Source organism: Wyeomyia smithii, chromosome 3, assembly GCF_029784165.1.
Source record: "Wyeomyia smithii strain HCP4-BCI-WySm-NY-G18 chromosome 3, ASM2978416v1, whole genome shotgun sequence".
In the NCBI taxonomy this organism is placed as follows: domain Eukaryota; kingdom Metazoa; phylum Arthropoda; class Insecta; order Diptera; family Culicidae; genus Wyeomyia; species Wyeomyia smithii.
Window position 1 is genome coordinate 116,908,202 of NC_073696.1, and position 13,916 is coordinate 116,922,117.

Sequence of the window (13,916 nt, forward strand, 5' to 3'; positions counted from 1 at the left end):
TTTAACCAGTATGCCGTTCAAAATCCAGAAATTGTCTCCAAATGCCATTATGAAATCCAAAATGGCGACTTCCGGTGTCGGAAAAACAGCGGCAAATGACCAAATACCACCCAATATGGGTATTTCCGGAACCGTAATGATGCACTGGAGCCACAAATCGACTTCAGACAACATTTTGAATTGTAAGAAGGCCATCTCCGGTTTCTGGAAAACAGCCTGAAATGGACGATTCCCACTAAATATTAGTATTTCTGGAACCAGGAAGATGCACAGAAGCTAAAATTGATCACAGACACAATCTTGAATTTTAAGATGGTGACTTCCGGTGTCTGGCAAACAGCCGGAAATGACCAAATACCATTCAATATGAATGTTTTCGGAACCAGAATTACTCCCAGATGACAGAAATTGATTTCACAGGCAATTTTAAAGTCCAAAATGACGACTTTCGGCTTCGGAAAAACAGTCCAAAGTGACCAAATATCACCCAATATGAGAACTTGGAACGTTCAAATAGTACGACACCACATTTAAATTATGTTGAGGCCACATATATCGATCAAAGCAGGTATAGTTTTAAATAGTCTTTGAATTTCTCTTCTTTCCATAACTTCTGAGCCACATATCAAATTGTTATGAAGTTTGTTATTTGTAAGTTTGAGAGATGACTCGTTCGTATGGCACTAGTTATGTTCAAATAAGTCATGTAATCTTTGAGATGATAGACTTTCGTTGTTTTATAAACAATTTAATACATAACGGTTGCTTAAGTTCGATTATAATCAAATGAAATGGGAACGTGTAGGGCAGCCAAACTTTGAAACCACGTGTTCAATCATAATTCACCAGTTAACTCTTAACTAGCCCGCTCATCTGATAACAATAATCAAATCGGTTGTTTAGTTTCTGAGATAATGAAGTTTCGTGATTTTCACAAGTCGGAACATTACAAATGAAGTTACAGTTCGATTACAGTAAAATTCAATAGGGTCTTCTGAGGCAGCTAGACCATTCATTTGACACTAATTTTGTGGAAATCGGGTCAGCCATCTCTGAGAAAAGTGAGTGAGTCCAAGTAGTCTTCGGAATATGTTCCTTTGCATAGCTGGATTTCACATTTTTAAACATAACAGGCAAAGTAATAGTCCGACTGCAAAACAAATCAATAGGGTCTTATGGGGCAATTAGGCCTTCCATTTGACACTGATTTTTTAAAAATCGGTACAGCCATCTCTGAGAAACATGAGTGAGATTAAACAGTCTTCAGAACACGTTTCTTTTCATACCTTTTGAACCACAAGTTCAATCTTTATGAAATTAAAAACTTAAGGGTTTTCTAGGTAGCCCGTTCTTTTAAAACCAATTTTGTTCAAATCGGTTGTGTAGTTTTTGAGATAATGATGTTTCATGAGTTTTACATTTTGATACATAACCTCTAAACTAAAAATCCGATCACAATGAAATTTGATAGGGTCTTATGGGGCACCAAGACCTTTCATTTGCAATTAATTCCATGAAAATCGGTTCAGCCATCTCTGAGAAAAGTGAGTAAGAATAAAAATCTGCACATACACACACACACACACACACACACACATACAGAAAATGCTCAGCTCGTCGAGCTGAGTCGACTGATATATGCCATTCGGCCCTTTGGAGCACTTTTATACTTTCGGTTTTGCAAGTGATTGCTATACCTTTCTTGGAGAAAGGCAAAACTATTCAAGTACTGACTGCGATAGTTCTCAAGTTGTTACTCACCCAAACGAAATTCTCATGCAGTCCCTCAAACCTTAAGTTTCACCTCACACATTTTTTGTACAGAAGAGAGTAAGCAATAATTTACATACATGCAGATATGTAAACACTATCGCCACACTGGATCATTTCTGGGAAACAGATTATCAACGCTCAGCTCGGTTCGCACAGATGTTATCTTAAAAACATGGGATTGTCTAAAATAGCATAGGTTTAATTGAATGCATTTCTTTCATGCTTGCGCTTTCTCTCTCACGCCATGCTGTTTCATAATTCTACATGAACGAGCAATCGTAAGAAACGTTGTGATACTAGCCATAGCTTTATAGCTTACCATCCATTATAAAACTTTGAAATTTGAAAAATTCTGGACTTGGTAACCGTAATAGATTTGATTATTCAACCGAGGGTGTTATATTTCCTTGCAGTTTGCTACGTAATGTTGGAGTATGATTCATGACACTTTAAAACAACATTGTATGTAATGATTAATTACAATTGTCAATTGTGTATAATTATATTTACAACTCAATATGAAAAAAACGCGGATTGTTCAACATTTTAAGCGACGAACCAAACTGGAAAACCTCGCGACAAAGACACGGATAAAAACTTATCAACAATAAATCAAACAACATAAACATGCATGCCAAAATCCGCTAAACAAGGAACTAATTCCACGCGAACGGTGCCGCTCGCCTTAAACTATTACTGCAGCCTAACATCATATAGGCAGTGCTTGTCAGTGGGTTATAACGCTTTAAAGTGCTGCTCGGAACATGACGGAAATTTGTGGTACGCGTTAGCGCTGGTGTTCATATCGCGTACATGCACTTGTGCAAACGACGCAAGCACCTGCCGCCATCATCGGTAGACACAATTCGCGGAAATCGAGGACAATAAGTATGCAAGCCCAAGAAAGTTACTGAAGCACTAGTACTGCACATAGTTGAACGAACCTGTATGTGAACGCTGCTAGCATGGGGCTATTTATGATCGTCTTTGTGAATTGCGATGCCATTTCATCATGTTTTTATCGTACCGCCGGTACAATACCAATATTTCAAAACCTACCAGACTACACTAACGCAGTCGAATTGATAACGGATCAAGAGTTTATACTAGAAGACACAATTAATCGCACAGACAACTGAGTAACACTGTAAACCATCGGTGCATTAATTTATTATCCACGATAGTCAGCTGATTGCTGGGGATGGCTCAATTATCATGAAGTAGAGCCAGTTTTTTACAGAGATTTAAGCTGTTGTATTTCAAATTGAGTCAATATTTTATGAAGAGATAACACAAAAAAAAATCCAGCCGAAAAAAAAATTTACAACTCATAGAACGAATAAAAATAGTTTTGCATAAACTTTATTGTTGATACCATTGGGATACTAGGCAACATTTTCATATTTTGTACATGATAGAGTACAATTTTATTATCAGAGTAATATGATGCGATGTCACTCGTAATTGTACCAGAGAGAAATCAGGAATACAAGGCACATCCTTGAGGTTTAAAAATCCGCTTCAAAATAAATTAATTTCTTTTAATGAATGTCACCCCTAGCTCACAGCGCCAATAATAATAAAAAAAGTTGATTCAATTGTTGCAATGCTTCACCATTTAGGCACCGTTCCTCGATAAACCAAACGATGTGTAGAGCCATAGAAGCCGCGTCGTTGTGGGTGGCGTGCTTGCGCATCATGTTCGAAGGGTGGCAAGAGCGAAACGGAAAATAAAGCATCAACATAATCCAAAAGGCATCACTAATTTTCAACCGTCGAACAATTGGTAGCGGGAATCGTTTGTTTATACCAACGAAAACAAACCTAGTCACGAAGAGCCCCTCACGGACTCGTGCATTGTTATCATCCGCATGTTTCCATTTCATTTCCTCGCGTGGCTCAGCCGGAAAACCAGTCATAGTTAGTGGAAGAAAAGCGAAAGTACACCGCGAGGCGTTAGTTAGAGAACATAATTGGTACGAAAAACTGGCCCCTTTTACTTACGAATTATCTTCGTTTATACATGCCTTTGTTCTACTAATACTAACGGCACTGGAAAAAATATCACGAACACAACCCTATAGGCTCGCGTCCTGCAATATGCATCTGGAGCTGGGAAAACCACCCCCGTTGCATTAGACTGGCTTACGAAATATGTACAGCACAGGTGGTAGCAACAGGCAGTTTTCCGCCCGCCACGCTTCAATTGTTTAATTAATATATAAATAGACTAAGGCTCGGAAAATTCGCAACCAGTATACTTTCCTCTCTCAAACCATCTATAGGAGTATCGCAATGAAGTTAACGGTAAGCTGCCCCGATCCAGGTGAACATGACAATGAGAATGTGCTAAATGTTCTAAAAAGAATGAAGGACTTTTATAGTGACACTCTGGATAAGTGGAAAATTTGTGATAACATGTGCTTTGGACAATGAATAAAAGTTATGGTTTAAAATGTGACATTTGTAACAGATGATATGAACATAATGGAATAATGCATGATTTGGACTGGAGATGTGAATGACCATGGCAAGGACACATTCGTATTTTCGAGCAGTCTCAAAAAACTAATGTGATTGAGAAATGTATTGAGTGTAGCCGTAGGACCACGGAATTTTCATTACGTGTTTAGTTATTGTATAATTATGAACATCATACTCACCAATCATACATACCCGGAAATGACGCAGATTTACTGATGGTATCAAGGAATCGTTGGTATTCATAAACCGTTGAAAACATGACAACCTGTGAGCTTTGCAACCGGAAATATTTGGGATCTCAAGTGATGTGATCATTCTACTTCAACTGTTCTCCTGTTAAAATGATCAATTAGTGCTCTCCAGTTTCCAGTTTATGCCTCCATGAAAGCTATCGTGTTGCATCGCATTATGCAAATGTAATCTCTTCGAGTTTGATCAGTTATATGGTCAAGGTCTTACTGATAGTAACAGACAACAACATATCATTAACGACAAATAAGTGACTACGCTCTACTTGAGGCCTAGTAAACAGGTTCAGCATCCATGTCTAGTTTTACAGCTAACATGACTAATCAAAATAATTGTTTCGTAATCCTTGTTGAGTTCGTATCTTTTGTTTATAATATATCATGCTCAGATCAAATATTAATCATCGAGAAATTTGCAAAGGGGCATCATTGTGGCACTGAAATGGAAAATGCTGATACCAAAATTCACATGCCAACTTCACTGGTTAAAAGGTGTATATGAATTCAAGTACTTTTAGTCAATTACCAGCTGTTACTCGTGTACTAAAGCATGCTTCATTCAAAATCCGAACAAATGAAATAGCTTTATCTCAGTCAGTCAAAACGAAGTTGTTTTATTGTACTTTCAGAGGAAAATTTCAGAATGTTGTTCCGTCAGTCATCCGATTTAATTGCGAATTATTTGCTGCCCACACGCCTGGTCCACCCTAGCGACTATACCAATTTGTCACCATCTGTGAAGCATCCCGCATCATCTTTCTAGTCGTCTTCATTTTTCGTAATTATTGCCCAATACTTTTCGATTGGGCGGAATAGGGGGTATTAGGTTGGGTTGATATTCTTTGTGACGGAATCCACTAAAATACCCCCCGGCTGTAGTGGCAACTTACCAAATCCGCAAAACTCAACAGGAGGACCTCTGTATGCCCTAATAAACGGTAGAACTCGCTTGCTTGTATACCGTTGAGTCCATTGTGACAAAAAAACGTTGGTTTTCTATCTACAGCTGCAAATAATCAGCCCGATCATTAGTTTAAGTTATTACAAACTTAAACTTGGTGGGGCCTCACCCCGTGTTGTGGCGAGACGTATTGGAAAAAGGAATGGGTGACCTCTCTTTCTTGATTGAAAGGAATACAAAATTTTAGAGCATTACGGATAAGAACTGAATAATTTCGATGATTTTCTGGTGCTTAGTAATGTCTAGAGGTCCGAAGTTGTCCAGGGACCAGAACATGATGTTCGACAACATTTAAAATTCAAGATGGCGGGTTCCGGTTTCTGCGAGCTTTGTGAAACTGTGGAAAATAGTCGCAAACCACCTAAATATTGCTAATTCCGGAGCCTGGATGTCGCTTACTTACCTTAGCAATCAGACAAGAGCCGTGGTGACTCGAGCTGTATCAAGAAATTTTCGCCATGTTGCTCGGTTTTTGGCTGTGTTTCGCTAGTTCCTCAGGCGTCTTATCACCCGCAAGTCTCCTTCGATCTGGTCGAGCCATCGTGCACGCTGCGTCCCTCTATTTCTGGTGCCGGCAAGGTTGCTGAAAAAAAGTGATTTCACAAGATTGTCGTCCGGCATCCTTAAGACGTGATCGGTCTACCGCAACCTATTGACTTTCGCCAGGCGGGTTCTCTTCAAGCAGCGCTTGCAGCTCATGGTTTATGCCCCGTCTCCATTCTCCGTCGTCTATCTGTACTCCACCGTAGTCTGCAGCTCCTTTCGTTCTAAAGCACTAAGAGCGTTAAGGTCCTTCGCGAGAAACGTAGTTGTCTTGATCCGGAGAGGACTACCGGTCTTAACAGGCTTTAGTGTAGCGTCAACTTCGTGCGTCGTTGCACTCGACTCGATCGAAAGGCGTCCGAAGTGAAGAGTAGGCACGATTTCCAGCTTGGATGCGTCTCTGGAACTCTTTACTGGTATAATTGTCGGCGGTCACCAGTGGCCTCACATACACAAACTCGTTGACCACCTCAAGCACATCGCCGTGTACAGAGACTTGAATTGGGGGTTTGATGTTGTTCTCCTTGTATCCTCTTGCTCGCATGTATTTCGTTTTCGACGCATTTATTCGCAGTTCGTTTCATCCGACTTTAGCTTTTAGTCGGGCGTAAAGTTACGTGTTTTGATGTCAAAGTCATCCGCGAAGCCCAGAAGCTGAACAGACCTTGTGAAAATCGTGCCTCTCGTGTCAATGCCCGCCCTCCGGATCACACCCTCAAGGACGATGGTAAACAGCAAACAGGAAAGTACATCACCTTGTCTTAACCCTCTGCGCGATTCAAAGCGGCTTGTGTATCCCCGAAAAACGCACGTAACACATCACTTGCGCCACGGTGGCCTTGATCAATCGAGTCAGTTTATCCGAAAATCCTTTGTCGTGCATGATCTGCCATAGCTGTTCTCAATTGACTAACGCCGTGAATTCAATGAGGATGTGATGTGTGGGCACGTCATACCCGCGGCATTTCTGTAAGATCTGTCGGATTGAGAAGATCTGGTTCGTGGTAGCACGGGCTACCATGAAGCCCGCTTGGTACTGGCCCACGAACTTCCTGGTTAAAGGTGATAGGCGACGGAACAGGGTCTGTAAGAGTGTTTTGTAGGTGACAATGATAAGTGGAGTACCGCGATAGGTGCGGCCCTCCAGTTTGTCGCCTTTCTTGTAGATGGGGCAGACGACTCCCTCCATCCACTCGTCAGGTAGTTTTTCCTCCTCCCAAATCCTGGAATTGCAGCACTCTAGCCAGCGCCTCTCTCCCATGTTTAAATAGTCACTCGGTAGCTGTCTTTGCCTGCGGCGTTGGTGTTCTTCAGGTTCCCGATCATACAAAGAACTTCATGAACAGCGTGAGCTGCTACTCAGTCATCTGCTGCTGGTGCTCCTAGGTCAGTTTTTGCCCCGCTTCTGTTTACTGTATCACTATTCAGGTGTCCATCGAAGTACTTCTTCCACCTGTCGGACACCTCGCTGACATTCATGAGAAGATTCTCATCCGCATCGTTGCACATGTCGGCTTGTGGCACATAACTTCTGCGAGACTGGTTTACCTTCTCATAGAACTTCCGCGTATCACTTGCACGGTGCTGCTGCTCCAGCTCTTTCGTCTGAGAATCGTCTTCATGTCGTTCCGTGCCCGTTTGTAATTAGCCTTGTTCTCTCTCGTTGACCTGCCCAGGTTTATCGCCCAGGGTCGGTTCTTCTAATTCACCGCTGCCTTGCACTCCCCGTCATACAGTCGTTTCTGCCACTGACCACACAACTCTACAAACTGCCCAGCACTATCCAGCAGTAGCCAGCTCATTGGTTGTGCCACCGCTTTGGTAGCACTGTGCCCTGCGGCCACAAATCCTCTGTACCTTCTCCCTTTACGGCGAAGCTCCTGGAGCGCGACAATGTCGATGTGGCGGGGTTCTAGCTGATCCAGCAGAATCAGGTCGCCACCCGGGGCTTTCAGCGAACTACACTATCATGTACCGAGCTTCCAATTGTCGTCTTCAATTTTTGATTATTCGTAGTATTTTAATTTTCCGGCATGACGCCTTACTGGGGCTGCGGATACTTAGTCTCGCGGCGGGGCTGCCGTCTTGGGTGTAGCTGGCGAGACACCGCATTTCAGAATTCAGCCATTCTTTCCGATTCAGACGCTGTTTGAGCCGCCCCCAACATGAAGTACAGACGACCAGGCAAGCTACCCTCCTAGGAGAACAGCTCCCCCTACCCTGTCAGCATACGACCAAGTTGTAACCGGCTCACGGATCTTCCCCGTGGTTGCTCCCAGTCGGTACCATGTGGAAGTGGGGATAGGAGTTGCTGGGCATTATGCTTTGGACCACACTGGAGTATACTTTATGTCAACTAGAACGGGTGTATGGTGGTACGCACTGCCCAGCCGTTCATCAACCCAGGATGACACTTAGGAACCGAAAATCGGTGTCTGACGACAAATTGAAATTCAAAATGGCGACTTCCGATGTCGGGAGTTCTCCGAAAACCGAACATACTCTGCATTATACCTATGGATAACTTTTATATTCCCAACACTGTACGTAAAATATCGCGTTCCGACTGAGAGTGTAGAGTTTACATGGACCCTAGTAGAGGTGGGCAATCCGCTCACGAACTGATCTAAAGAGCTGGTTCTTCAAAGTGAGTGAGTGATCTATCGCTCTTTTTTAAAGAGCGGTAACTCACCCCTTACTTCAAGCAAAAAGCTGAAGCCGATTTTGTTGATCAGACACCGCAAACGAGAGCCATATGAATGTTTTACACCCCAAGCGCAAAGCGGCGTGCGACACTGCAATAGAACTCCCAGAAAATAGCTGCCGCCGGCTGCCTGCTCTCCTTTGCATAACCATCCACCCGCCGCGGGAATAAAAAATAAAATCTACTTGCCACAGTTCACACACAGCTCACGGGCTGGCTAACGCCGGGACGCAAACGAAAAGTGGAACGAAAAGAGCGAAAGAACTGGTTCACTGATCTTTTGAATCTATGCAGACAACCCGCTCCCGAGCTGATCAGAAAATCAGTTCTTTAAAAGATCGAAATCTTCTGATCGCGAGCGGATTGCCTGCGAGCTGAACAAAAGAGCCATCGGAAGAACCAGTTCTTCTGAGAGCGAAAGATTTCGCTCTTTCAAAGAGCTGAATCTTTTGATCAGCCTGCGAGCGGATTGCCAGATCAGTGAATCAGTTCTTTCGTTCTTTTCGTTCCACATCCATTCGTGTGCGTACTCGGCGTTAGTCAACCCGTATACCTGTGTATGGACTGTTGCAAGTTGTTTTTTTTGCATGCTATTGTGGCTGGCTGGTGGCTGGGTGATGAGAAATGCAAGTCATGCATATCAGGGCAGACGTTTGGTGGCAGCTTGTTTCTGGGAGTTCTATTGTAATTTTGCGCGCGACCTTGCGCTTGGCAAATCGGGTGTAAAGCTTTCACCTGCCTCTCGCTTGCGGTGTCTGATAATTAGCTACACTGATAAAAACCAAAAATTATGTAGGAACGAAAAGAGCGAGTGAGCTGTTAAAAAGAACTAGTTCATCTTAGTGAGCGGAACCGCTCTGATCCGCTGAACACACATTACGTAACGCTTAAAATCAAGAGTTCAGACCTTCTCCCACCCCTATGTAACCCCTAAAACTAAATAACGCTGAAAAAACCTGCACCTGCAATTCTACAAAAAAAAATCAATTTCTACAAATAAAAATGAAACTTGAATGCTAAACTAACAACTGAGCACTATTCGAGTAAATATCATTTAAAAAATATTGATCGAGTGCAAGATGACACTTGTCGCTCCTGTGGAAATTTAAACCTCAGAACATCTGCTATGTAGCTGTGGTGCACTGTACACGAGCAGAATCAAGTTTCTAAACAACGGTTGCCTACTACCCAGTTAAATAAGGTCTGACTGGGTGAGTGTCGGTGTAATCAACCAACCACTCGATCAATAGTGGATGGCACTCCGCAATCAGAAAATCCACGAAAACTGATTACACATCTTTCATTACGAGTATTTCCTGTACCGAGAAGACGGCAGAAAACCGGAAATTGGTGTCCGAAAGTTTAACCAAGTTATGATGGATTTTCTACATTGGAAATGATTCAAAACTTGAAACTTGTATTATGGAAACTTTTTGGATATACTCGATAGTTTCCTGGAAGCCGGAATTGTATGTCCAGAAACACTCCAGAAAAGCTTCGTGAAGTATTTCCGGAATCAACCCGTGAGCCCGAGAAAACCCGTGAAAATCGTTCATATATTTTCAATATGGTCTTGTAGAAATTTTTTATGATCTTTCAGTTATTCTCAAGGTACGATGCTGGCCTAACAAACCAGTCGTCGTAGGTTCTAGTCTCAGTTCGGGAGAGAGACTGTTAGTGTCAGCAGGATCGTAGCGATAGCCCGCAATTGTCTTTACATTAAACAGTTGACTGCGAAATTTCCGAAGGTCAAGTTCCGAATCAGAACCAAGGCTCTGCTTTTATGGTCTTTTTTTAATGATATGGCGACCAGAGACCGATATGTGACACCATTTTTGAATTCAACATGGCGAATTCCGTTTTCTGGAAAGCTGGGGAAGGGCTCAAGTACTTCCCAATATTGGTATTTCCGGAACTGACTTGACACCAAGAAACTGCCAATGAACAACACGAAGTAAAACACGTCTAAATACTCTCTAATATTGATATTTCCCGAACCGGGAATATTCTCAAGAACTGAAAACCGGTGTTTGATATTATCTTGAAATCCATAATAGCCATTATAGCCATCCATTATAGCCAATCTATCTAGAAAGATGAGAAAAGCTAATGAAAATATTTAAACACTTCCTTGAAACCGAAACTGGTCCCTAGATTGCGATTTCCAATTTGCGGGAGACTAGCACAGGTGTTTCTTGACATGCCCCTGATTGGCGAAATGATCCTCGTACAGTTTGAAATTATATATTCAATGGTAACCTCAATAGCTTCTAAGCCACCATAACAACAAGAGCTCATATTGAATTCCGAGCATGATACTCAGTTAGTATAATATTTGTATAAAAATTAATGAATATGATATAAATTTTCACAAACATCTTTGTAAAACTGCCATTTATTACTGTAGAAAATAAGCTATTATTCCATTATCGTATCGTTACATTTCTCCTACTTATCATGTATTTTGAAAAAGCTGATATTTTTTAATATCTCTTCCAGATACTAGCCGCTACCCTGGCCGCGGTATGCACAGCGGCACTGGCAATAGAGTCCGACAAAAAGGCAACCGCAGAGCGTGACACACGTGTGGAACAAACTCCAGCAGAGGATCGACAGTGGCCGACAGCCACCGTACGCAAGGTGGAGAAACGGCACAGTGGCAAGAAAATACACATCTATCTCGGTAAACCTGGAAAGAGCAAAAAGTCCAGCAAAAAGCACTCGGACAGCGATGGCGCTGAAACTCAAACAAGAAAAACTCCCGAGTTGACCACCCGTTCGGATAAGACCGAAGATCTGGCCGCTTCTGCAACATCAGACGCGCCGGATGTTGCCGTTGGCGAAAGTCAACACTTTGAAATTCCAGAACATCAAATCGTAAAAGAAAAGATCAAAATTAAACATCATCACCATCATCACCACCATAATCACGTCAAAACGGTTGTGAAGAAGGAGCCATATCCTGTGGAAAAGGTAGTACAGGTGCCGGTTGAAAAGATTGTTCACGTGCCAAAGCCGTATCCTGTCGAAAAAATTGTGGAGAAAGTTGTACACGTTCCAGTAGAAAAGATCGTTCATGTGCCAAAGCCGTATCCAGTTGAGAAAATTGTCGAAAAGATAGTCCATGTGCCGAAACCGTACCCTGTTGAGAAGATTGTTGAAAAACCAGTTCACATTGCTAAGCCTTACCCAGTGGAGGTAAAAGTTCCATACCCAGTAGAAAAAATCGTTCATGTTGACAAGCCCTATCCAGTGGAGAAAATCGTTGAAAAGGTGGTTCATGTTCCCAAGCCTTACCCGGTGTACAAGCAAATTCACGTTCCCGTCGAGGTGAAGGTTCCTTATGAAGTTCCCAAGCCAGTTCCATATCCCGTAGAGAAGAAGGTACCGTATCCGGTGGAGGTCAAAGTACCAGTTGAAGTAGAAAGGAAGGTACCAGTGCCGGTAAAAGTTGAGGTGGAGAAAAAGGTTCATGTACCATTCAAGGTTTATGTGCCTATAGAGAAGAAGGTTCCGTATCCTGTGCCGGTGAAATCTACTGCATATCAGTTCCCATTCGATAAGGACATTGGATACTCGAGCACAAAATTACATCCGTTCGAATCACAACAACATGAAGTAAGACATTATGACGATGAATATTCCAACGGTGAGGAAGGATACCGAAGGACAACAAAGACTACCTACAAGAAAAAATCATCCAAAAAAAACAAAAAACAACAACAAAACGAAGACTACAGGCAGCAACAGTCAGGCCAGCAATCGGCACCAGTGACAGAGGACATCCAGGAAACTCAATCAGGTTTGGGGTCGTACTCCGGTAGCGCTAGCGCAGAACATCAACAACAAGTCCATCAGAACGGAGCTCATTATTCACAGACCACGATCTTTACTCATCCATCCTCTCAGCAGCAGCAGCAGCAGCAACAACAACAGCATCAACCACAACAACAAGATCAACAGCAATACAATAGCCAGGAAAGTAGTAATTACTTCAACCAACAGCTAATTCAATATCACCAACAGCCAAGATACGGACCCTCGGTGTTCCCTCAGCAAAATGACTATCAGGCACAGTCCAGTAGCAATGAGAACCAATACAGCCATCACGATCACTACGGTTCCGGAACGTCGCAACAGGAGGTGGTCGTCACTCCACCATCAGCAGCAGCTGCCCCATTCAGTTTCGACATGTCCCAGCAGGGAATTCCACAAGCCTTCGCATTAACTGCACCTTCCAATCCAGGTTCAATGCTGCAACTCGAATCTCAACCCCAACCATTCCAGCTTGTTCAGCTGTCACCATTCCAATATCAAACTCCAACGGGATTCTCTTTACCAAATACTAGATAACAGCTATATCTTCCAACTTCGGCTGAATAGTAGATCGTTGCCTCTGAACAAGAAGACTGTGAATCAACTGAATTCCCCCGCACCGTTACCGTGACCGTTGGACCTGTTCCATGGTTTGCAAAGCTATTTATAAAAATGAACCTACAAATTTGACAATCTCCCGAAAACTATTTTTGTAAAATAGTATTTTACCGTGGTTTTTATCCAGTTGTTTTCTAGTGCCCTAGCTTTTAAGCGTTTTCACGAGGTCAGTTAAACATCGCATCATTGCACACTGTCACCGTGAATGTTATCGAGTGGTTATGTCCCGAGACGGATCTTGTACTGTTTTAAAATGTATTGATAGGATGAAACCAAAGCTCATTATCAATGTAAGCGTGATATTAAAGTAGTTTTCTTTTCCGGGCGAATTTTGTGCTGAGTTAACTCTTGGCAAACTCTGGGCCAACCTAACGGCCAGCCAAAAATGAAGCCATGAAAAGAAAAATACCGTTAGCGAATCTTTTTGTAAATAACATACTTCCTTCTATTGAAGAAACAGATTGTGGTTAAACTAATGGATGCTAATAGTTGCAAATACACACGAATATCGAACAAAATAACTTGGCTTTTTTATTTTCAAAAGGAATGTTTATGTTTATGCGACATCCATAAGTTACGTAACGCAAAAAACCCAATTTTCGGTCCCCCACCCCCCATATGTAACGAAACGTAACGCCAACGTTAACTAACCCCCCCCCCAGAAAAATTACGTAACGCTGAGAAGAATTTGCTTAATAAAAATGCTCGTTTTTGGAGAGTCTCTTCAAAGCAAAGATTTTTTGTTACGTAACGCTGATCTTACCTCCCC

At 42.4% G+C, this 13,916-nt stretch overlaps 1 protein-coding gene across 1 annotated transcript; it reads left to right on the plus strand.

Moving 5' to 3' along the window:
- Positions 1-3,922: 3,922 nt before the first annotated feature.
- On the plus strand, positions 3,923-13,655 carry LOC129730326 (uncharacterized). The gene is made up of 2 exons (XM_055689599.1): positions 3,923-4,080; positions 11,213-13,655. The coding sequence occupies exons 1-2, from the start codon at positions 4,069-4,071 to the stop codon at positions 13,064-13,066; spliced, it is 1,866 nt and encodes a 621-aa protein (XP_055545574.1). The 5' UTR covers positions 3,923-4,068; the 3' UTR covers positions 13,067-13,655.
- The last annotated feature ends 261 nt before the right edge of the window (positions 13,656-13,916 follow it).